Source organism: Chiloscyllium plagiosum, chromosome 13 (genome assembly GCF_004010195.1).
Source record: "Chiloscyllium plagiosum isolate BGI_BamShark_2017 chromosome 13, ASM401019v2, whole genome shotgun sequence".
NCBI lineage: Eukaryota > Metazoa > Chordata > Chondrichthyes > Orectolobiformes > Hemiscylliidae > Chiloscyllium > Chiloscyllium plagiosum.
Window position 1 is genome coordinate 46749379 of NC_057722.1, and position 25597 is coordinate 46774975.

At 40.7% G+C, this 25597-nt stretch overlaps 1 protein-coding gene and 1 long non-coding RNA gene across 8 annotated transcripts in view; one reads left to right on the plus strand and one right to left on the minus strand.

Moving 5' to 3' along the window:
- LOC122555974 overlaps nt 1–11954 on the minus strand; it is a 15665-nt gene extending 3711 nt beyond the window's left edge. For both annotated transcript variants that reach the window (XR_006313407.1, XR_006313406.1), the window contains exons 1-3: nt 11917–11954; nt 8743–9028; nt 7051–7125 (exon numbers count right to left, since the gene is read on the minus strand). This is a non-coding gene — a long non-coding RNA (uncharacterized LOC122555974). The remainder of the gene's footprint in view (nt 1–7050; nt 7126–8742; nt 9029–11916) is intronic.
- Nucleotides 8911–25597, plus strand: part of LOC122555972 (lisH domain-containing protein ARMC9) — a 146983-nt gene continuing 130296 nt past the window's right edge. For all 6 annotated transcript variants that reach the window (XM_043702296.1, XM_043702294.1, XM_043702297.1 and 3 more), the window contains exons 1-3: nt 8911–9010; nt 14902–14990; nt 16523–16648. In XM_043702296.1, coding sequence (XP_043558231.1) covers nt 14940–14990; nt 16523–16648 — 177 coding nt within the window. In that variant the 5' untranslated portion in view covers nt 8911–9010; nt 14902–14939. The remainder of the gene's footprint in view (nt 9011–14901; nt 14991–16522; nt 16649–25597) is intronic.

The window sequence follows — 25597 nt, forward strand, 5'->3', positions numbered from 1 at the left end:
ATCTGAGGTAACCCTCTTCACTGTCCACTACACCTCCAATTTTGGTGTCATCTGCAAACTTACTTACTGTACCTCTCATGCTCGCATCCAAATCATTTATGTAAATGACAAAAAGTAGAGGACCCAGCACCGATCCTTGTGGTACTCCACTCGTCACAGGCCTCCAGTCTGAAAAACAACCCTCCATCACTGCCACCCTCTGTCTTCTACCTTTGAGCCAGTTCTGTATCCAAATGGCTAGTTCTCCCTGTATTCCATGAGATCTAACCTTGCTAGTCAGCCTCCCATGGGGAACCTTGTCGAACGCCTTACTGAAGTCCATATAGATCACATCTACTGCTCTGCCCTCATCAGAAGGAAGGAGTGAGATGATCGGTGGATATGAAGCCCCGAGAGAGAGAGAGAGAGACTGTTAGGGAGACAAAGAGATGGCTGATAGTATGCTCAGAAAAACAAAAATAGATGAAAATGGGTTTGCTGTGTTGAAAGCAGCCCATGACATCACACGGCCTGGGCTGTGGGGGTGGGTAAAAACATGGGAGGAGGTTTTCAGGCTCTAAAATTATTGACCTTGATATTGAGTCCTGAAGGCTACAGGATCCCCAAGCAGAAAATGAGATGCTGTTCTTCTGGTTTATGCTGAGCTTTGCTGGAATAATGCAGCAGGCCTGAGACAGAAATGTTGCCCAGGGAACGTAATATTGAAACGGCAGACAACTGGAAGCTCAGAATCATTTTTGTGGACAGAATGGAAGTGTTCTGCAAAGTGATTGTCTAATCTGTGTTTCATCTCCCCAGTGTAGAGGAGACCACATGGCGAGCAGCGAATAGTCCAGGTCGAGTGAAGTGCAGGTAAATTGCTTTTTCACCTGAAGCCTTGGATAATGAAGAGGGAGGACATAAACAGATGTTGCATGGGAAGTGTGGGGAAGTGTTGAGAGTGGAGGAGGAATGGACCAGGTATCCTGAGGGAATGGTTCCTTTGATATGCAGACAAGGAGGGCAAGAGGAAAATGTGACTGGTGGTGGTTTCTTACTGGAGGTGGTGGAAATGGAGGTTTTGGATGTGGATACTGATCGGGTGGGCCCAGGGGGACTGTACTCGTGATATGGGAGGGAAGGGAGAAGAGCAAGTATTGGAAATAGGTCAGACATGGCTAAAGGCCTTGTCAACCACGGTGATGAGAAATCCTTGGTTGAGGAAAAGATGGACATTTCTGATGCCTGCCCCCACAGAGGTGCATCATAAAACAAATGTGACAGAGACGGAGAGTGTGAGTGAATGGAATTTGAGTCTTTACAGGAGACAGGTTGTATAAGATGTGTAGTCAAGGTAACTGGAGAAAGAGTTGTGGGATAGAATTGTAGGATTGGAATAAGGTATATCCCACAAAGAGACAGACATAACTGTGCCCATGCAAGTACCATGGTCACTTCTTTGAATAGAAAAAAGTGAGAGGAGTTAAAAGAGAAGATATTCAAAGTGAGGACGAGCTTGCCCAGGCAGAGGATAGTGATGGATGGGAGTGGTTCAGGCCTTCTTTCCTAAAAGAAATGGAGAGCTATGAGACTAATCTGATGGGGGAATGGCATGTCCATAGTGAAGAGGTGGCTGGTACCCATGAACTGGAAATTCTGAAACTGATGTAATATGTCAGAAAAATCATTGATTTTAGTGTGAAGTAACAAGAATAGAAAAAAAAAAGTCAAGGTAAGAACAGATAAGTTTGTGGGACAGAAATAATGGGTCATCCAGCAGTCCCTGTTTGTGGATTTTGGGAAGATTTTCCATTTCATTTCCTTCCCAAAGTTGAATTTTAAAAACTGTATCCCTACTAACATAGCATTAAAAAAATCTTTAATGCTGCCTTTGAGATTTATTTTGTCTCCAGAATTTATGGAAGAATACAGCCATTACTTGCACTATGAATGCAATCATCTTTTTCACAACCCTAGGAGGTTGGCTATTATGTCCAGATTTTTGTTAGCTTTAGTTGAATACTTTTGTCTTTATTAATTAATATTAGTTGTTTAAATTTCTCATTCGACCATTGATTCTCCAATATTTTGAGCATGCTTTGTGTTTTCTACTATGAAGAAAGACAAAAAAATACTTGTTTCGTGCCTCTGCCATTTCTTTGTTTCCTATTATAATTTCTCTTATCTTGCATAAAGATATGTGTAAGACCTTTCCATCCCTGACATGTTTCTGATATGGTCCTGTTATTGTTGTTTTCACAAGGACCAGCACCTGCTTGCAGTCTTGAAGGTATCTTTAACATTGCATGGACTGTTGCACTGTCAGCCCAAGTCCCACTCCCATTCAATACCAGTACTGCAACAAACCCCCTCCACCATCACAATCCTGGATATCCTCTACTTTGTCCTACTCTCACCAGCTTTTCTTTTTCAATTCAGCTCTTGTTTACGAGACAACTGTTGCCTACTTTTTTTCCAGGGTCAGCCCTCGTTCCAGACTTGTACAAATTGTACGGCCTAATTCTGTAACTCGAACTCTTTTATGCCACTTTTGAGGGAAGGTATAAGAGGTAATGTTGATACAGGTGTTTACCATAACGGGTCTTTCCAATGAGTATGGTGCCCAGTGAAGCACTGAATGTCTTCTTGACAAAGGAAGAAGAATATATGCATCTTTATTTTCAACTTTACAGGATAAGGCAGTATTGAGTGAGTTTCAAAATCAGTTAACCAATCGTCAAACTACAGATTTAAGCCAGCAATCTGATATTCCTTGCATTATGAAGGTGTAAGGGGTACTGAACCTTTAAGAGTTGAAGGACTTAGCAAGCAGACCAATTGAAGAATTTACAATGTAACGTTTGGTCCAGCAGCTAGCAGTACCTGGGTTGCTATGACACAAAAGACAAATTCAAATCCAGCCAGCCAATCAGTTTAAATTATGCCCCAAGATACTAAACTCCAATCAAGTTTGAATTTGGTATTTTGACAATATTAAAACCAATGAAACTATCTGACGCTTTAGGGTATAAGATCAGGAAAATTTGAACAGTTGAGGGAGAACTGCCAAAAGACCAACAGATGTAGGCTGCTCGTAAAAACTTTCTGAGTTCTGTCTGGAGGTACCTGTCTGGAGAAGGAGTTTTCACAGGAAAAAACATTGACACTGATCTGGAGAACAAATCTACAGGAAGATATCAAGAGAAGATTTGACAGCTGGCTGTAAATCTTAATTGGGGGTTTTATCAGACCAGTATTGCAGAGGGGAAGCTAAAAGATAGGTTTCGATAAATGAGTTGCCAATAGTTGTTAGTTAATTATTCTCTGTTAGACTTTAAAAAAATTAAAGTTGTTCATTTTTACTTTAAATAGTGACTTTTGGGATAGTTCTTTGCCTTTTGAATTTTAACAGATTAGAGCACAGGTTAAATCATTTCTGTGTTGCTGGTCTAAATTAACTGGGGGGAGGGTGGTTTACCCCGTGTCGTAACAATTTGGGGGCTCGACCGGGATTTGAACTGCTTTAGACAGATTTGAATAGATTTGGGGGTACGAAAATTCCCAGCATTGCAGGTAAGTGTCCTAGATCTTTAAATAAAATGTAGGTGAGACCATTTGTTTAATTTCGGTGACTTGTGGTTGATTAAATTAAAAGTGAGAGAAATGGCTCTTAAAATTGTGAGAGGTTCTGGGATTTGAAGATAATTCTCAAATTTGCCAAGAAAGTTTGGAAGGAAAGAAAAAGGACATACTTTTAGAATTAAGTTCAATTTGGGTTTAACCAAGGACAAAAGTAAAGCTGAAATTGTAAGAGAAATACTCAAACACTTGTCTGTTTCTCTGACACACCTAAGTGGAGTACAGGTAGAAAAACTTAAAATTACAATTGAGGAAAATGGAGTTAGAAGATGAACAAAGGGGGAGAGAAAGAGAAAGTGAGAGAGAGAGAAAGTTCCTAGCTGAGCAAAGAGAGAGAGAGAAGACAGGGAGAGACCAAAAGAGAGAGAATTTGAACTTGAGAAGTTGCAAATTACTCAGCAAAGTCAAGTTAACATGATGGAGATTTTGATGAGAAAGACATTGAAGCCTTCTTTATTTCATTTGAAAAATTGGCTTGGCACATGGAGTGGTCCAAGGATTTATGGGTAATGCTAGTTCAGACCAAACTGGTAGGCAGAGCTAGTGAGGTATTTGCCACACTGTCAGATAAGGGGTTAAGAGATTATGGTCGAGAGTGTGGTGCTGGAAAAGCACAGCAGGTCAATCAGCATCTGAGAAGCAGGAGAATCGATATTTCAGGCATAAGCCCTTCATCAGGAATGAGGGCCTCAACTGGTAATAAACTGAAATAAAACTGAATTTGTGAAAGCAGAGGTGATGTTCTTGTGACAGAACATCGGTCATGGAAGGTTGACCCCATAGAATGCAAAGACAAAAGCCATCGTTGAATTTCCATGAACAACCTCGATGAAAGAGGTGCTTTGATTCTTAGGACTCAGCAGATTTTATTAGAAATTTGTTCTAAACCTCAGCAGTGTAATGGCACCATTAACCGATTTGCTAAAGAAGAACACAAAGTTTTGGTGGATAGAACAATGCCAGAGGCATTCAACCATTTGAAAGCAATATTAACGACCAAACCAGTTTTAGTTACCCCAAACTTTTCAAAACCTTTTAAAGTCACCATTGGTGCTAGTGACGTGGAGTTGGAGCTGTACTGCTCCAGGAAGATGAGGATGGGATTGAACTGCGAGTTGGTTACTTTTCAAAGAAACTCAACATCCAGCACAGGAAATACTCCATGATTAAAAAAGAGCTATTGAGTTTGGTACTGGCCTAACAACATTTTAACGTGTATGTCACGAACAACGTGTCAGAGATGGTTGTGCACATGGATCACAATCCTCTTACTTCTTAGAATGCTTTAAAGACAAGTATATGAGACTATTTCGTTGGGGTCTTATGTTACAAACTTTTAATTTAAAAATCATATATGTTGCAGGTCATAAGAATGTAATCGCAGATTTAACTAATAAAGTTTAGATGAGATTTGTACTTATTTAATGTTATGTACATATAGGTATATAGAAAGAAGTTATGGTGAACTTAGATTAAAGTTCTATTTTTGTTATGCTAATGTGTTAAAGAATAGAAAAAAATGAAGCCCCCTTTTCTTTCTGTTGGTTCATTTTTTTTCTTAAGGGGAGAAGGAATTATGAAGATGTAAGGGGTATTGTACCTTTAAGAGAGTTGAAGGACTTAGCAAGCACACAGAGTCCTGGAGAATTTACAATGTAACATTTGGTCCAGCAGCTAGCAGTACCTGGGTTGCTATGAGACAAAAACAAATTCAAATTCAGTCAATTAAAATTATGCCCCAAGATACACACACTAAACAACTCCACTGCCCTGTGGCCAAACATTTCAATGCTTCAAGGGCATGCAAGTGTTGGGCCTTTTCCACTACCAGATTCTAACCACCCAATGCCTGGAGGAAGAATGCCTTATCTTCCACCTTGGAACCCTCCAACCACACGGGATCAAAGTTAATTTCACCAATTCGTCATCTCCCCTCCCCCCACCTTATCCCAGATCCAACCCTCCACCATCCCCTTGAACTGTCCTACCTGTCCATCTTCTTTCCCCCCCTCCGCTCCACCCTCCCCTCGGACCTATCACCATCAGTCCCTCATCATCATCTACTATCCCATTCTCAGCTACCTTCACCCCTAGCCCCAAACCCTCCCATTTATCTCTCAGGCCCCTAGGCCTCCCCCACATTCCTGATGAAGGGCTTATGCTCGAAACAACGACTCTCCTGCTCCTGGGATGCTGCTTGACCGGCAGTGCTTTTCCAACACCAGACTGTTTGATTTTGATCTCCACCATCTGCAGTCCTCACTTTGTCCTGAGTAAGTTTCTGTCCAATTAACCGGAAAAATCCTCGTCTTATTCTGCTAATGCAGGCTCTTGACGCTCACATAAACAAGAAGCTTGGTGAACAACTAAATATAAATTAGATAAGTTCTTGACCAAACGTCAAGAAAAGGTCTAGAACCCAGCATAAAGCAATCTATCTGTTGTTAGGCTAAAAATCACAACACCAGGTTATAGTCCAATAGGTTTAATTAGAACCACTAGCTTTCAGAGCACTGCTCCTTCATCAGTTGGCTGTGAACCTGATGAAGGAGCAGTACTCGAAAGCTAGTGCTTCCAATTAAACCTGATGAATTTTAACCTGGTGTTGTGTGATTTTTAACTTTGTACACCCCAGTCCAATACTGGTATCTCCAAATCAGATCTGCTGTTATTTTGCCTTCAGTTTTCATTGAAGCCCTTGATAACTAGGTTATAATCAGATTGTTAGCTCTACGACTCTCTCCACAAGTGAAACAAAACTTATCATCTCATTTAATTTCAAACAGCCTTTCCATTTTTAAGGTCACACAATGCTCTCTTTATTTTTTGATATCATAGGCGTACCTGCCACTAATATGACCAACCCATAAACATAAAATCAATTAAAAATCTCGGCTTGTTGTTACCTTCTCACATGCACAAATATGTTTGAAAGGGAGGTAACAATTCAAATGATTTGGGAGTGAATCGTACAGTGATGGAGCCTTTCATTGTAAATCCGCCTTAAATTTATTTTCATTTGTTTTAGTGATTATCAACTTCACAATTCGTACCGTAACTCTGTGCCTGGCAAGTTACTATTTACAACGAGCCTCTACTCTTTTGAAATTTGAAGGAGACAGCGAATATCATTCCTTCTACCAGTCAAAAATAAGCTAAAGTCAAAATTCCTTCAAAGATGTAAAACGCTGGAGTGATCATTGATAGTGAGGGTTGACTTGGTCAGGGTGTATGTTAATACTGTACTGTTGGAGTTTGAAGTTAAAAATCACACAACACCAGGTTATAGTCCAACAGGTTTAATTGGAAGCACACTAGCTTTCGGAGCGCCGCTCCTTCATCAGGTGATAGTGGAGGACACAATTCTAAGGCACAGAATTTATAGCAAAAATTTACAATGTGATGTAACTGAAATTATGCATTGAAAAATACCTTGATTGTCTGTTGAGTCTTTCATCTGTTCAGATACCATGATAGTTGAACTTCTTTCTTGTGTAAATCACAAAACTTTAAAAAAAAGTTGCATTCTCAGGTTAGCTGTAACAATGGGTGTTAGCTAGACAATATGTTGACGGTGTTAGCCCCCTGTGCTCTCTGTCTATGCCATGATGTTTAGATTGATTCTAATCTAAAAAGTGAGACAACAGAGTTTTACATGAATGCATGCAGTTTTTGAGCTGAGTTTCACATGAATTCATGCAGTTTTTAAGCAAAGTACAATGCAACTCTGCAAGTACAAATTCACCCCACAAAATATGTGTGCATGTAGGTTTTTGTCTGTGTGTGTCTGTCTGGGTTGGGGGTTGTGAGTGTGAGAGAGAGTGTATATGTGTGTGTAGTGAGTATAGAGTGTGAGAAGATAAAAGGTAGGGAGGAGGGAGTTGGAGGAGGGGCGTTGGAAATGTGATAGGTGGAAAGAGGTTAAGGTGAGGGTGATAGGTCGGAGTAGGGTGGGGGCGGAGAGGTCAAGAAGAAGACTGCAGGTCAGGAGGGCGGTGCCGGGCTGGAGGGATCCGGCTGAGACAAGGTGGGGGGAGGGGGGATGAAGAAACTGGTGAAGTCCAAGTTCATCCCCTGTGGTTGGAGGGTTCCCAGTCGGAAGATAAGACGCTCCTCCTCCGACCGTCGGGTTGTTGTGGTTTGGCGGTGGATGAGTCCAATGACCTGCATATCCTCGGTGGAGTGGGAGGGGGAGTTGAGATGCTGTGCTACAGGTTGGTTGGGTTGGTTCGTCCGGGTGGCCCAGAGGTGCTCTCTGAATCGCTCTGCAAGTAGGCGGCCTGTCTCCCCAATATAGAGGAGGCCACACCGGCTGCAGCGGATGCAGTAGATGATGTGGGTGGAGGTGCAGGTGAATCTGTGGCGGATATGGAAGTTTCCTTTGGGGCCTTGGAGAGAAGTGAGGGGGGAGGTGTGGGCGCAAGTGTTGCACCTCCTGCGGTTGCAAGGGAAGGTGCCGGGAGTGGTGGTTGGGTCGGTGGGGGGTGTGGATCTGACAAGGGAGTCGCGGAGGGAGTGGTCTCTACGGAAAGCTGATAGGGGAGGGGAGGGAAATATATCCTTGGTGCTGGGTCTGTTTGGAGGTGGCGGAAGTGACGGCGGATGATGCGCTGTACATGGAGGTTTGTGGGGTGGTAGGTGAGGGCCAGTGGGGTTCTGTCCTGGTGGCGGTTGGAGGGGCGGGGCTCAAGGGCGGAGGAGCGGGGAGTGGAGGAGATGGGGTGGGCCACGTCGGGGGGGAAATTGCGGTCCTTGAAGAAGGGGGCCATCTGTGTTGTACGTATTTTGTACTGGTCCTCCTGGGAGCAGATGCGGCGGAGACGAAGGAATTGGGAGAATGGGATGGCGTTTTTACAGGGGGCAGGGTGGGAGGAGGTGTAGTCCAGGTAGTTGTGGGAGTCGGTCGGTTTGTAGTAGATGTCCGTGTTGATTCGCAAGCCCAGACATTTAAAGCTCAGTGTTCTGCTTTAAAGGGTCATAATTACAGCAACAACGACTGATATGGCGCCGTTAATGTAATGTTGGAGTTTGAAGTTGGGCTGGGGTTCAGTTACCCAGTAACTACTTCGTTCAAAATTAAAATCTCGGTGACATATTCCAGGTGCTCACTTTAAATTGGTTTACCTCATGTCTAATTCTGTAGCGCCAGTAGATTATAGTTGGGCCACGGGGAGAGGCGATCGCTGACTTTGCAGATGTTAGTGACATCTCGCCACCCGGAGGGAGGGCGGGGCCTGCGGTTTGCGACACTTTACGACAAGCGTCGGCCGTACATTTGTAGTTGTTTGTCGTCGGTGAGGTTGCCAAGGAGTTAGTTCTGGTTGCAGGCTGGCAGTCCACCGTTGTCGGCGGATATATCTGTAAAGTGGCGGATCGGAGCGGTGTGCTCGAGGTATCCAGTGTATTTTACCTATAAAGGAAGTAAATCAGCAAAATATATAATTATTTGTTAAAGTTGTGCCTAAATGAGGGTCCAGGTTACTACTGGAGATTGCCAGCTCCATGTAATTAAAGGGCAATGGTTCAGGCGCCAGTCACCAGTTTTATAATCAGGCATCGCGGCTCCTCCTGATTTTAGTGGATTTGCCCTTCATGAGAAACGTAATAAAGATTACTCCATCCCACAAACACACGCCTAGATGTTTAAAGCTCAGTGTTCTGTCTTTAAAGGGACATAATTACAGCAACAACGACTGATATGGCGCCTTTAATGCAAACATCCCAAGGATCCAAACATCCAGGACGAGACGAAGAATGAGACCGAGCTACATAGGGAGATATTAGGACAGATAACTAAACGTCTGGTCAAATAGATGCATTTTAGGTAAAGAGGAAAGCAAGATAGAGACGTGGAGAGGTGTAGGAAAGAAATTGCAGAGCTTGGGGTCTGAGTAGCTGAAGATGTGACCAATGATGGAACGGATATATAGTATTTGGAATGCATGAGAGAGCAAATTTGAGGAGCACAAGTATCTGGAGGTTTGTGGGGTTGGAGAAGATTAAAGTGACATGGAAGGACAAAGTCATGTAGCAATTTGAAAAATAAGAATTTTAAAATGGTGTTAATGTTGCAGGGAACCAGTTTAGAACAAAGTGAACTTTATGTACTAAATAAAAATAATAGTTGCTTCATCTGCTGTGTACCCCAGTCCTTAAATCTCCACAGATCACAAAATCTAAAATGATATCTTCAGGGATATCTGGGTGAGGACAGGATTGTGGGAGACAGATGGGTGGCCACCCCCCGACAAGTTGCACCCACTTAGACCAAGGGACAGATCCAGATGGATCTGTATACCCTTCCTTCATACCAAGTAAGTCCATAATTAGCTAACACTTGCTAAATAATCGTGAATGTGTGAATAGCTTCACGAATATCTCATTTAAGATAAAAACTCATGCTTGCAATGAGGTTTATTTACACTTGCTAGATATGACATATATTCTGAAATGGGTTTGTTGCACACAAAAGTTCAAGCTTTGCAACTTATTTGAGTTATGCGTGAGCTGGGTAACCTTGTTGCCTTCTCCATGACAATGTGTCGTCAAATCAGAACAAACTTGCTAACCAAATTAACGTGCTGTAGCACTAATTGTTGTTGTAATTTGAAATTTGATATTCTTGTACTTGATCCATGTAAGACAAAAAGCTTTGTGAATATGTCGCTCTGTTCAGAAACATTCAAATTCTGTCCCAAGTGACTCCTGTTTTTGCAGCTTCAGAGAAACTGAAATTCCTGAACTCCTTTACTACTCCATTAGTGTACATTCCCTCTTAAAACAGTTTTGGAGACAATCAGTTGCAACCAGAATGTGCCAATCTTTTAAGAGATCCAGGTTGCCCCCATGAAGTATAGCCTGGCTGTAATTTGTGCGAGACTTACACACTTGAATAACCTGCTGAGTGTCTAGCTGGTCAGCAGCACGTTTAATATCAGACAGTACAATCATGGTGTTGAGCAGGCAGCATGAATTCCAAGTAATCAGTCAGGTGTGGAGTGATCATAATCCTTGTAGCTGAAAACAGGCAGAATCAAATTTTTGCTTCTTATGTTTTGTGATTGGAATCCATTAACATTTTGAGTGAGTGACTGCAACAAATGGAATTTTCAGTGGACAGGTTTTTAAAAGCTTCTGCAACAAAATGAAGAGCACCATTCTGTACAGTATGTACCAAAATTGATAGAATTAAAGCCTGCATTCCCCATTGTCTCCAAGTTGTCTAGCATGGGTCTTTAACACTAGGTTCTTTCTGTACATAGTTTGGTCAAATTTATCTAAATGCACATTTCAGAAAATAATTAAAAATGAAAAGCAAGTCATTTGCAATAATTTGAACGAAGTGGCAAATAATATGACAAAGTGGACATTTAGGACTAAACAAAATTCTGTTTTCAAATCATTTTAATTAAGTAATTCTGAATTATCAAGTGCTGAATGTTATACCTGACATTATAACAAAAATATGTCTTTACTTGCTAATAAGTATCTGGAAAGTTGCTGCTTTGCATCTACTGTTGTGAAACAACTGAGTTTATTCTGTGAAATAGGGAAGAGAAACTAAAGACACCATGGTGTCTTACTGATCATTTTTAAAAAATGGTTTAGGAATGAATTATGTTTAAGTAATTGTAGGAAGCTACAGTACTGCTGCTAATTATTATTGACGCCTTCCCCACCAATTATATCACCAGACAGAAATAGCAACAGTAAATGAGCACTTCTTTGGTAGTTTTTAAATTACAAAATTGTAGTAGTTACAATTAAAGGGAAAAGCAAATTGCCAAGATCGCACATATATTTTTTTCATATTGCCATATAGTTTTAAATTTATATTTAACAATCATCCCTCCACAATGTAGAATATCCTGTTCTTTTAAAACGGTATCCATCTCAGCACACATGTTGCATTGGAGAATTTGGGTTTTACTTTTAAAATATTGTCCAACAGCAAAGTCACTGACATCACTATTTTCCAGATTTTTAATTATGTACTTTTCTGGAATTCAACTTTGTATTGTCTTATTAAACTCCTTTTCCCTGTCTCCTTGCCATCATGAGCAAGGTGCCCATGGACATTTTTGCCATTAAAGTTGAGTAAATCAGATTAGCTGCCGGTGTCACTTCCCTTCCTGTCAATGTATTGCATCATTCATTAGTTTCTTACCAACTTCATCTCATACCTAATCTAAGCTTTCCATGCTCTCTAACCTTAATTATTCTGACTGGTTTGCCTGTTTGCTGGTATTGTTAATAGTCTCAAGCAAAAACAGAAATTGACAATGAAATTCAGCAGACCTGAAAAATGTGTTGCTGGAAAGCGCAGCAGGTCAGGCAGCATCCAAGGAGCAGGAGAATCGACATTTCGGGCATAAGCCCTTCTTCAGGAATGAGGAAGGTGTGCCAAGCAGGCTAAGATAAAAGGTAGGGAGGAGGGACTTGGGGGAGGGGCGTTGGGAATGCGATAGGTGGAAGGAGGTTAAGGTGAGGGTGATAGGCCAAGAGGGGGTGGGGGCGGAGAGGTCAGGAAGAAGATTGCAGGTCAAGAAGACAGTGCTTAGTCCGAGGGTTGGGACTGAGATAAGGTGGGGGGAGGGGAAATGAGGAAGCTGGAGAAATCTGCATTCGTCCCTTGTGGTTGGAGAGTTCCTAGGCGGAGGGTGAGGCGCTCTTCCTCCAGGCATTGTGTTGCCATGGTCTGGCGATGGAGGAGGCCAAGTCATCTCCTCTGCCCTGAATGAAACTCAGCAGATCCAGCAACATTTATGGAGTGAAAGGAGAATTAACATTTCGAGTCTGGTGACTGTTCTTCAGACCTCATCTATTTGAGTTCTGTCCCTCTATCCTTGAAATCTGTCATCACTGTTTCTCTCCTCAAAAGGACAATCACAACTCCAAATTATACAAAACTACAGCCTGATCTCTCTGGATTCAAATACCCAGGAACTGATGTATAATGAACTGCTGCCATAATTTGAACATTTGTCAATTTGTTATCAAGGATTTTATAGGAGAGCACTTTGAAAATAGTGGTAGAACGAGATACAGTCAGCAAAAGGGAAATGTTGCTTGACAAATCTACTGGAATTCTTCGGGAATGCAATTAGCAGAGTTGATCGGGGGGGAGCCTATAGATGTAGTTATTTGGACTTTCAGAAGGCTTTTGACAAGGTCTCACAAAAGAGATTAATGTGTAAAAGTAAAGCGCATGGGATGAGGGTAATGTATTGAGATTGATAGAAAATTGGTTAGCAGACAACAAACAAAGAATAGGAATAAATGGATCTCTTTCTGAATGGCAGACAATGACTGTCGGCTACCACAGTGCAAAATATGTTAATGATTTAGATGAGGGAATTAAATGTAATATATCAATGCCACAAAGCTGGGTGGAAAGGTGAGCTGTGAGGAGGATGCGGAGTTGTTGCAGTATGATTTGGACAGGGCGAGTGACTGGGCCAATGCATGGCAGATGCAGTATAATGTGAAAACCTGTGAGGTTATCCATTTTGATACAATAAGTAGGAAGGCAGATAATTATTTTCATGGCTGTAAGTTGAGAGAGGGGCATGTCCAACACGAACTAGGTGTCCTTGTGCACCACTTGTAAGTAAGCACACAGGTGCAGCAGATAGTAAAGAAGGCAAGCTTATGTTGGCTTTCAATGCAAGAGAGTACAGGGATAAAGATACCTTGCTGCAATGGCGAGGCCATACCTGTGTGCAATTTTGGTCTTATCTGAAGAACAATGTTTTTGCAACAGAGGGAGTACAACACACTTGAGCCAAATTCATTTCTGGGTTGGCAGGACTGAGGTATAAGGAGAGATTGAGTTGATTGTGATTTACTGGAGTTTAGAAGACTGAGGGGCAATCTCATTAGAAACCTATAAATTTGTAATAGGCCTAGACAGGTTAGATGCCGGAAGGATGTTCCTGATGGTGGGATAATCCAGAACAAAGGGCCATAATTTAAGAATAACGCTTTTTAGGATTGAGATGAAGAGAAGTTGTTTTCACCCAGAGAGTGCTGAGCCTGTGGATTTCTCTACAATGGGAAATGGCTGAGCCAAAACATGATGTGTTTTCAGGAAGGAGGCTCTTGTTTAGTTTGGTTTGATTTGATTTGATGTGGATCGCCATATTATTGCTAATATTTACTTCTAGGAACTTGAAGCTCTCAACCATCTACACCTCAGCAGCATTGAAACAGACAGGGGCATGACCTCCACTCCACTTCCTGAGGTCGATGACCAGCTCCTTTGTTTTGCTGACATCGAGGGAGAGCTTGTTGTCTTTACCCCAAGTCACTAGGCTGTTTATCTCTTTCCCATACTCTGTCTCATTGTTGCTTGAGATCACGACTATTGTGGTGTCATCAAATTTGCAAATAGTGTTAGAGCTGCATTTGGCCACACAGTCGTAAGTGTATAAGGAGTACAGGGCGACCCCTATATCTGTGGGTCCGGTTATCGCTGTTTCACTTACCTGCGGTTTACTGCATTCCAAATATGTAAAAGAGAACGTTCCAGAACCAGGGACCAGGTGGCTGCTTTAAAGGTACGTTTACCATTTAAATAGCTTCCACGGTAGGTCATAGAACATATCGCCCATGGATCCGGGGGGGAGTACTGTATAGTAAGGGGCCATGTATGCAGCCTTGCAGGGCACCGGTGTTGAGGATTATCATGTAGGATGTGTTGTCACCTATCCTTGCTGATGGCTGTCTGCAGGTCAGGAACTTAAGAGGGATGAGGTGGAGTGGGAGGAGTCTTCAGTCTTGCAATGCCTAAATGGATATTGAGGAAGGGGGTATTTATGGTATTGAACCTAAAGATCAGTTATGTTTATATTGCAAGGTGGAACAGGCGCGACGGGTCAAAATGGCCGACTCTTGCTCTTTTTTCTCTTTTTCTATATTTCTATTGCATATTTGTTGGCAGTCTTGACACGTAAGTGCCGTCATTTAAAAAACAATTAACTTGTTTTAAAACTGCAGTATTTCTTGTGATGTTCTCAATAATTTGGTATTCACCATTTTAAAAATAAAATCAAACAAGCTGTCCCAAGTAACATGGACAGAAATAGTGCCTGGCCTGTTAGCAATTTGACAGAACAGAATTATGCTAATTTTCAAGCTATGGTGTAATTTCTTATATAATGTTAAACATAGAGTGTTTAAGACATGGATTTTATAATCAACCTTTACCCAAAGTCATTTGGACTTCACCAATCTTGGGTTCTTTACCTTTTTTCAATGTCCCTTTTTGATTTTCTTTTATAGATTGTTTAACTACAAGACAACAGTACATTCCATGAAACATGGGGGACAATTTAGCACATGAAGCTGAGCTAAATGGTTTGATAAAAGAGGTAGGTGAACAAAACTATATTGATATTCATATACTTTGTCAGAGAGTTAAATTAAATGTTGCTGTTGAGCCTAAATTTACTGACAACATAATGGCCAATGGTACTTGGAATTACTTAAGCAGGAGTAGTAAAAAAATGTTCAGGAAAATAGAGTTGCAGATGCATAGTTGACAATGTATATTGAAGAGTTATTGTACAAGTTGCCTTTTCCACAAATAGTTTTGTGAAAGTAAGATCTCTGTATCTTGCTCACAATTGAATCATGTGCAATTTCTGTATTTTGTATTAGGTACAGACTAAATATGTTAAATTAAATTACAGCTCATCTGTTTCAGTCTAGCTACCCATTTGAAAAAACATGATTTTGTACTTGATGAAACCCTGCTGACTTTGGTGAATTATATTATGTATTTCTAAATGCTCAATTATATACTTTATCATAGACTCTTAACATTTTCTCACTGACAGGTATCAAGGTAACTGGCTTGTAGTTACCTGTTTTTGCCTTCCTCCCTTTTTCCAGTCATCTGGGATTTTTCCAGTATCTTGGCTGATTATTACCAGTGCATCCACCATCCACTTGCTTTAATATCCTAAGGTGCATCCATCACGTCTGGGAGATACATTGATCTTGTGCCATTAATTCATTAATTTTGAATACTATGTATATTTAATTAAAGAGCCATTAATTTTGCCTTTTTACAACTTTTCCCCTTTTGCCCATTTTGCTGTTTTTTAAAAGTGCTAGTGCACTCTTTCCCTTCCTGCCACACTATTTCAAAATAGTTGCCTTGGAATGATGCCATATCTTTTAGTTATGTAAGCTTGTATACCCCCTCCCAAGCCTTTCATCCTCTAAGTAGTTTTTAGCCCTCTCTAACCTTGTCTTCTCTGGAGAATAAGAAAAGAAGAACAACCTTGAAACCTATGTGTGAAAGTGTCCCACTTTTGGACAGTTGGTGAATGGTGCCCCAAAGATACATAGAGTAGCAAGTCTGCCCTTGGCCACAGATGGACATGCTGCAAATTCCTCAAGCCATCTGATAACTTAAGGGCACAAGCCCATGTCTTAGCCTTATACCAAAGGTTTTTGCATATATTAACATTGTAAGATTTTCATTCTGATGATCTCTATAAAGTGTTAGAATGTCTCTTAGTCCATTCTCCTCCTCCTCCTACCACCCGCATTTAAATTTCCTGTTTACTCCTCTGATTCCTATCCATTTCTTAGTCGTGATAGATGGCTCACAAATTATTGTGTCCCTGCATGTGCTACCCTTGAGATGACTGATATTACTGCATTTAGATTCCATCAAATATGAAAGCGTAATATTACTTAATAGCTGCCTATTCAAGATTCGAGCAATTTATTGATCAGAGCAATTATTAGTGAGGAGATTTATAAATTAAAATTTTCTATCCAATGCCACAATAAAAAAAAACTAAATTTGAATTAAACTGGAACATTAATATTATCTGCAAATATCTTAAATGGTTATCACACATTAAACTTTTATGCTTTTCAATAACAGTATTTGAAGTTTGCTGCTTTTGAGGAAACTGTGAACGTGTTTGTTAAGGAATGCAAAAACAAGGGAAAGGCAATCCTGAAACCACCAATAAGTGCTGGCCAAGGCGTTAAGACTTCGCAAATTCAGGTAAATTTTGTGAGTTCTTTTGATCGCAACCTGAGACTCTTTAAATAATCTGTGCTACAATAATTATTACATCTGATAGTAATGCTGTAGTATTATTATGACTTGGTCTTTCTGGTGCAAAGAATTACTTGTGACACGTTGCTTGTTCCATCAGTTACAATTTCAGTAAGATTACACCAAAATTCAATTTTTTCAAATGTAATATTTTGCTGAATAACTTCTTGAATTAATTTCCAGCTTCACAAATGAAACACCATACTTTCTCTATGATAGAAAGAGTCATTTCCCCTTAGATATCCTTTATCCAGATTTTTTCCTGATTCAACATCACAAATTTCTTCTCTTTTTTTAGAGAAGAAACCTTCACCAGCTCTGTGCTTTTCCTCTCCTGAATTTGGACTTATGAAAGTCAATTTTAGCAACTTTTGACAATTTGGGATTGTCGCAAAAGCATAGAATGTAAACATGAGACATTCTTAATCTTTTTAGAACCATGTTGCATTATGAACTGCTTTTGCCCAGTGACATTGTAAGAAGTTCACAGACCAAATGATAAACTTTAGACAAAGAAAGTCTGGATGCTGCTATGTAAGGACAATAATTAAGGAACACAAATTCTACTTAATAAACGAAGGCAATCAGTATCCAATTTCAGATACTTCTTCCTTTCCACTGACTGTAGCGGCTTTCCATACCCATTATTTTTATCCTTTGTAGCCAAGGTCATTCCTATGTTGTCATGTTTTGATCTTGTTATCTGTCTCTTGATACTTACTTTAACTCATAAATTGCTATCGTTATTCCTGTTCATAAACTTAGACACAACCAAACAACATGTCCTTAACCCATAAACAATCTATCTGTACATGTGGTACCGATAAATTCAAGCCATGCACGCAGTACCTCTTCCGTTAAACACTCATCTAAAATTAACTTTTTTTCAACTAGGAGCTAGTATAAAATATAGAATAGATATAAACAAATCTATAACTTTCAAAATATGAGAAACCTAAAAAAAATTAAAACAAAGCTCACATTTCCTGCACTATTGGGCTGATGGGGGAATTAAATATTCTAGTTTACCTCCCATGGCCTTGGATACCAAATTCATTATGAAATGAGCTGAAAATGTGTTGCTGGAAAAGCGCAGCAGGTCAAGCAGCATCCAAGGAGCAGGAGCATGAGCCCTTCTTCAGGAATGAGATTATGAGATGAAATGGATTCTGGTGTGTTGTGGAAATAATTGGAGGTAGATGAAAAGGGGAAGGAAGGTCAGATGAATCTTGTCACAGATGGGAGGGCAAATTGATGAGGATGATGAGGGAAGACGAGAAAGAGAGTGAATTTGTTGAGAAAACCAGATGGAAGAATGGAAAAAAATTACTGAAGGTAAAGGTAGAGAATGGGCCACAAATTGGATCAGAAGGAAGACTCCAAAGTGTTTCCTTCAGCCTAAGCAACACAAGGTTAAGATTCAAGTGTTCTTTTTATTTGGAGATTGGGGTGATGGATTTAGAATTCTGCCTCATGAGTGTGTACCATGCTAAGATATTCTTTCCTTTTTCTGGGATTTAATTAAACTAAGCAAAAATAGTGGTGTTTTTGATGAATTTCCAACCCTGCAAACAAAGGTTAATCTTCTGCCAATGGCAAAAGCAAATGTGGAAATATATTATTGTGAAATGTATTTGTTGTTAATGCACCAATAACTATCTGTTGAATTTGCATAACAAATGACTTTCAGAGATTTTACTGTAAACTTATAGTTTAACACAAACATTTTCTGCTGGACCCTATCCAGAAACCACCCTACTGGTGAAAAACTCAGCTGTTTTTTTTTCACACTGCAAATGTTTATAGTTAGTTTTAATCAGCCTATTCAAACATGATGTGACAAAGTCTAGAACAAGTAGGAGTTGAGTCTGTGCATTCTGGTCCAGAGCTAAGGACACTACCACATTGCCAGAAGACTCCTAAGAACTCAGTTTTACTTTTAAACTTTTCATCAATCTGTTCAGACATGTTATGACACACTGGCCTTTTGACCTAGCAGAACCTGGCTGTTTAGGCATTTTCTAATCAACCTGTCTGAGATGCTGTTATGCTCCTCTGGAGCAAGTGGGACTTTAACCCATGCCTCCTAACTCAGAAGTAGGGAGGTTTCCAACACTTTATTTCATTTACAAATTCACCACATTCACAAGAGTCAGTTTTGTAACTCTGTTAACGTGTGACAGTGTGATTCCCAAATGCAAAACCAGCTGAAGTGCATAGTATCAAACCAGTTCAACTTCCCTTCAAGAATAATATCTGCTGCTCAATGATTATTAACCATAGTTGACACCACAATATCTCAATGGAACATAGCTCCAATCACTCCACCAGTAAGTGTAAGGATAGAACCCACAGTTTGTCTGCATTACATACCAGCCATGTAGCCAACTGAGAGAACCGTCCACCATCAGAACTTTTAAGAATATATTTCGTAATAAATCCAGTCAGAGATGTTCTTGTTTCAAGCTTTGACTACATTTCTAACTCCAACACCGGGGAGGTTACTCCTGATGGCTTAGAATCTTCTCCAAATAGATATAATCAGGAATGACATAGGTTCAGTCCTGAGTCTGCACTCAGCTAGCTGATTTCAAGCTTAATATCAATTGGGAGTTATAATTGGCTGAACATCAAAAAGGTTGCCAAAAGCATGTTGCAAGGCACCTCATTGCCAGAACTTTTAAACAGAAAGCAAGATGTAGGTGAGTTGGTGGTGAGGGCCTTCCCCTTCAGATAGATGTCTCACTTCCACCATGCACTGCCCCAAAGGGGTTGTAGTGCGGAAAAGACAGTTATCTTCTCTGGAATCCACATTTGCAAGGAGATGCAGGGATTTTTCTGAAACTTTATGAAAACCCTTCATCTACATACTGTTCCCAGGGGGGCCGCTGAGCCAAACATCCTCTGATGGAGTAAGGAAGTTAACTTAATGAAAGACATACTTTAGTTTGTCCTAAACTTATTGGTCTCCCAGTGTAAGGAACCAATGATGACCAAGTCGTACAAACCTCCAAATTCCAAAGTCCAGCACTATGTGCTGAGGAATGCACTGAAGCTAGCTAAAGTGCATTCAAAAAGGGTTAATGGGAATAACCTCCAATTGTAGAGCTCCCACAAGTGCACACTGAGCACTGTAATCAATGTAAAACCCCTGTAATCAGAAAACGTTTAGATAAATTGTAGATCTCGAGCCAATCTACAATGTCTGTGGATTGAGGCACTTTCAAATATCAATGCTTTACTGAATCAAATTGATCTTTAACGTGGTTTATATATTTCAACATTTGTAATACTTACCCATTTACATCTATTGTGTGATATGAAAAAGTTGCGATTACAGTGACATGGCTGCACGATGACCAGAGATGGGAACTGAACATTCCTGGCTATTCAGTATTTAGGAAGGATCGACAAAAAGGAAAAAGATGGCGTAGCATTACTAGATAAAAAGAATATAAACACAATATTAAGAAGAGATATTAACGCGGATAATGTAGAGTGTGTAGAATTGAGAAATACCATGGGGCTAACACTCCTAGTAGGGGTGATATATAGACCATCAAACTGTAGTGGTGATGTTGGGAATGGAATTAACAGGAAGTCAGAGATGCATGCAGTAAAGGAGTGTGTAAAATTACTGGTGACTTTAATCTGCATGTTGCTTAGGTCATTCAAATTAATCACAATATGGTGAGAAGGAATTCCTCGAGTATGTACAGGATGCTTTTCTGAACCAATACGTTGAGGAGCCAACGAGATAACAGGTCATCTTAGACTGGGTATTATGCATTGAGAAAGGATTAATTGGTAATGTAGTTGTGAGAGACCCCTTTGGGATAAATAGTCATAATATGATAGTATTCTTCATCAAGATGGAGACTGAGATAGTTGATTCTGAGACTAAGGTCCTGAATCTAAGGGAAACTGTGATACAAAGTGTGAGTTGGCTATGATGGGAAATGTTACTGAAAGGAATGACAGCAGATAGTCAATACCAAACATTCAAAGAGTGAATGGTTGAACTACAAAAATTGCTTATTCCTGTGTGGTGCAAGAATGCAAAATAAAATGGGCAAACAATGGCTTACGACAGAAGTTAGAGATAGTATTAAATGCAAAAAAAAGCATACAAATTGGCAAGAGAAACAATAGAGGATTGGGAACAGTTTAGAAATCAGCAAAGTCAGATCAAGGAATTGATTAAGAAGGAGAAACTAGAGTATGAGAGTACGTTGGTGGCGAACATAAGAACTAACAGTAAAGGTTTTCAATAGGTATATAAAGAGAAAAAGATTTGGTGAAAACTAATGTAGGTTCCTTACAGTAGGAAACAGAGGGAATGGGGAACAATGAAATTGATGATAAACTAAGTTCACACTTTGCTTCACTCTTCACAAAGGAGGACACAAATATTGTACCAGAAATGATGGGGAACATATGTTTAATGAGAGAGAGGAGCCAAAGCAAGTTTGTATTAGTAGAGGAATACTGTTGGGCCTGATGGTCGTCATCCCAAAGGAAGTGGATTAGCAATAGTGGATCCATTGATTGTCATCTTCCAAGATTCTTTGTACCCTGGAACATTTCCTACAAATTAGAAGGTAGCTAATGTAACTCCACTACTTAAAAAGGGAGGTAGAGAGAAAACAAGGAATTCTAAGCCAATGAGTCTGACGTTCGTAGTGGTCAAGTTGCTAGAGTCCATTATCAAGAATTTTATAGCACATTGCTGTGAAAACAGTGGTAAAATCAGACATTGTCAGCATGGATTTATAAAGTCATAGAGTCATGCAGCATGGAAACAGATCCTTTGGTCCAACTTGTCCATGTTGACCAAATTTCCCAAACTAAACAAGTACCACCTTTCCTATTCATGTACCTGTCCTAATATCTTTTAAATGTTATAACTATATCTGCATCTTCCACTTCCTCAGACAGTTCACTCTATTTACAAAGCACCTTCTGTGAAAAAGGTTGCTTTCAGGTCCATTTAAAATCTTTCTCACTCACTTTGAAAATATGCCTTCTGGTTTTGAACTCCCCTATCCTGGGGAAAAGACCATTGTGTTCATCTTATCTGTGTCCTTCATGATTTTATAAACCTCTAGAAGGTCATCTCTCAATCTCTTATGCACCAGTGAAAAACATCCCAGCGTATCCAGCCTTTCTTTATAACTCAAACTCTCCAGGGCCGGTAACATCCTGGTAAGTTGTTTCTGAACCCCCTCCAATTTAATAATATCCTTCCTATAGCAGGGCAACAAGAACTTCACACTATACTCCAAAAGCGGCTTCACCTGCGTCCTGTACAGCCTCAAGTTGATGTCCCAACTCCAATACTCAATGGTCTGAGGAATGAAGGCAATCGTGCTCAATTCCTTCTGAACCATCCTGTTTATCTGCAGCACAACTTTCGAGAGCTGTGTACCTGAACCCCTTGGTCTCTTTGTTTGACAATACTACCAAAACAAAAATGGTGAAGGCAGGGTAGGAAGTGTTTGGGCTCTTTGCCAGAACACTACTGCTCCCACTCCCACTCACCTGGCTAGCCACATTCTTCTTTATTTTTTATTGTTCCTTCGTTTCTTTTTTGTACTAAAGTTCACTTTTTTCTTCTTTTCTGCGGTTATGGTGGAGGAAGGCACTTGTGAGGGTCTGCTGTGGTGGTGGCAGCAGTCCAGAAATCATTGCTTTTGTGGTCTCAGGACCAGCTTCAGCGGTGGCATCCCATAGCACTCCATCATCCCAGCTTGCCTTGGAGAGAACAAAAGATTAACTTTATCCTAACTTTGTCTCAATTATTTCTTACAATTTCTGTAATTAGAATGGGGCTGTATTGTAGTGACTTTACACATCTCACTGCATTTTCATAAATACTGGTGATAATAAATTGTTATTGTTTTCTAATCTAACCAGGGTCTTACCATTGATTGTGTATGTCCTGCCATTGTTTAGTTTTTACAAAAAGGGAAACCAGGCTTGACAAATCTGCTGGAATTCTTCAAGGATATAATGAGTAGCTGATCAGGTGGATCCAGTGGATATGGTTTATCTGTGCTTTCAAAAGGCTTTCGACAAACTCCCACAAGAGATTAATAAATAAAATTAACATGAATGGATTGGAGGTAGAGTATTTAGATGAATAGAAAATTGATTAGCAAATAGGAAACAGAGTAGGAATAAATGGTTCTTTTTCTGAAAGGCAGGCAAGGACTAGTCACATACCACAGCATTCGGTACGAGGATTCCAGCCATTCACAATGCATGTTAATGATTTAGTTGAGGGAACTAAATGTAATGTCTCAAATGAACTAACTGGATGGAAGACTAAGCTCTGAGGAGAATGTAGAGATGTTGCAATGTGATATGGACAGGCTGAGTGAGTGGGCAAATGCATGGCAGATGCAGTATAATGTCGTTAAATATGACGCTATCCATTTTGATGACCAAAATAGGAAGGTAGATTATTATTGGCTGTAAATTAAGAGCAGGGAATGTTAAATGAGGCGTGGACATTCTCTTGTATCATTCATAGAAAGTAAGCAGGCAGTAAAGAAGGCAAACTGTATGTTGGCATTCATAGCAAGAGGATGTGAATACAGGAACAAGAATGTGTTGCTGCAATTATACTGGGCATTGGTGAAGCCTTACCTGGAACATTATGTGCAGTTTTGACTTCCTTACCTGAGGAATGGTGTTCTTGCTATAGAGAGAGTGCAGTGAAGGTTTACCAAATTGATTCCTGGGATGGCAGGATTCATGTATGAGAAGAGGTTGAATCAGTTCAGATTGTATTCGTTGGACTTTAGAAGAGGGAAATCTCATGGAAACCTGTGAAATTCTGATGGGAGGATGCTCCCAATGGTAGTGGAGTCCAGGATAAGGGGTAAACTGTGATGAGAAGAAATGTCTTCACCTAATGAGTGGTGAGCCTGTGGAATTCACTATTGCAGAACGTGTTTAAAGCTGAAGCATTGTGTTTTCAAGAAGGAGGTAGATATAGCTCTTGTGGCTAAAGGGATCACAGGATATAGGGAGAGGACAGGATTCACATATTGAGGTCGATGATCAGCCCTGGATCATATTGAATAGTAGAGCAGGCTTGAGAGGCTCAATGGCAACGCCTATCTTCTGTGTGTCTATGTTACTCTGAAATGTATGATTGTACGACTGCAATATATTATTGGAGCAAGTAACCTTTGCAGGCAATTTTCACAGTACTAGCAAGGTGAGGAATAGGAAGCGAGAGGAGTTCAACACGTGGCTACAGGAATGGTGCAGGAGGGAGATTTTTGGATTCCTGGATAATTGGGGCTCTTTCTGGGGTAGGTCAGACCTCTACAAACAGGATAGTCTTCACCTAAACCAGAGAGGTACCAATATCCTGGGGGACATTGCTAATGCTCTTCAGGTGGGTTTAAACTAATTCAGCAGGGGGATGGGAGCCTAAAGTGTAGTTCGAGTGTACAGGAGGTTAAGAGTAGTGGGGTCAGAAATAAGGTTTCAAGGTCACAAGAATGCACTGGCAAGCAGTAAGTTGGTTTGAAGTGTGTCTACTTCAATGCAAGGAGCATCCGAAATAAGGTGGGTGAACTTGCAGCAACCCACCTGGGATTTCAATGTTGTAGCCATTTCAGAGAGATGGGTAGAGCAGGGACAGGAATGGTTGCTGCAAGTTCCGGGGCCTCAGTAAGAACAGAGAAGGTAGTGCATTATTTGTCAAGGACAGTATTGCAGTTGCAGAAAGAACGTTTGAGGACTCATCCACTGAGGTAATATGGGCTGAGGTTAGAAACAGGAAAGGAGAGGTCACCCTGTTGGGAGTTTTCTGTAGGCCTTCGAATACTTTGAGAGATGTAGAGGAAAGGATAGCAAAGATCATTATCGATAGGAGTGAGATTTAAAGGGTAGTTGTTATGGGGGACTTTCTAAATATTGACTGGGAATACTATAGTTCAAGTGTGTTAGATGGGTCACTTTTTGTCCAATGTGTGTAGGCAGGTTTCCTGACACAGTATGTAGACAGACTAACAAGGGATGAGGCCACATTAGATTTGGTACTGGGTAATGAACCTGGGCAGGTTTTAGATTTGGAGGTCCATGAGCACTTTGGTGATAGTGACCACAATTCGGTTATGTTTACTTTAGCAATCAAAAGGGATAGGTATATACCATAGGGCAAGAGCTATGGCTGGGGAAAAGGCAATTATAATGTGATAAGGCAAGATTTAGGATGCTTGGGATGGGGAAGGAAACTGCAGGGATGGGCACAATTGAAATGTGGAGCTTATTCAGGGAACAGCTACGGTGGGTCCTCGGTAGGTATGTACCTGTCAGGGAGGGAGGAAATTGTCGATCGCAGAAGAGCCATGGTTTACTAAGGAAGATGAGTCTCTTTTTCAAGAGGAAGAAGAAGAAGCCTTATGTTAGGATGAGGTGTGAAGCCTCAGTTAGGGCACTTGAGAGTTACAAGTTAGCCAGGAATGACCTGAACAGAACAAAGAAGAACCAGGAGGGGACACATGAAGTCATTGGCAGATGGAATCAAGGAATACCCTGAAGCTTTCTGGAGGTATATCAGGAATACAAGAATAACTAAAGTAAGATGAGGGTCAAGATTAGAGTGGTGCTGGAAAAGCACAGCTGGTCAGGCAGCATCCGAAGAGCAGGAAAAATCGATGTTTCAGGCAAAAGCCCTTCATCAGAAAGGAGGCTGGGAGCCTCGGGGGTGGAGCGATAAATGGAAGGGGGTGGGGCTGGGGAGAAGGTAGCTGAGAATACAATAGGTGGATGAAGGTGGGGTGAAGGTGATAGGTCGGAGAGGAGGGTGGAGCGCATAGGTGGGAAGGAAGATTGACAGGTGGGACAGGTCATGAGGACGGTGCTGAGCTGGAA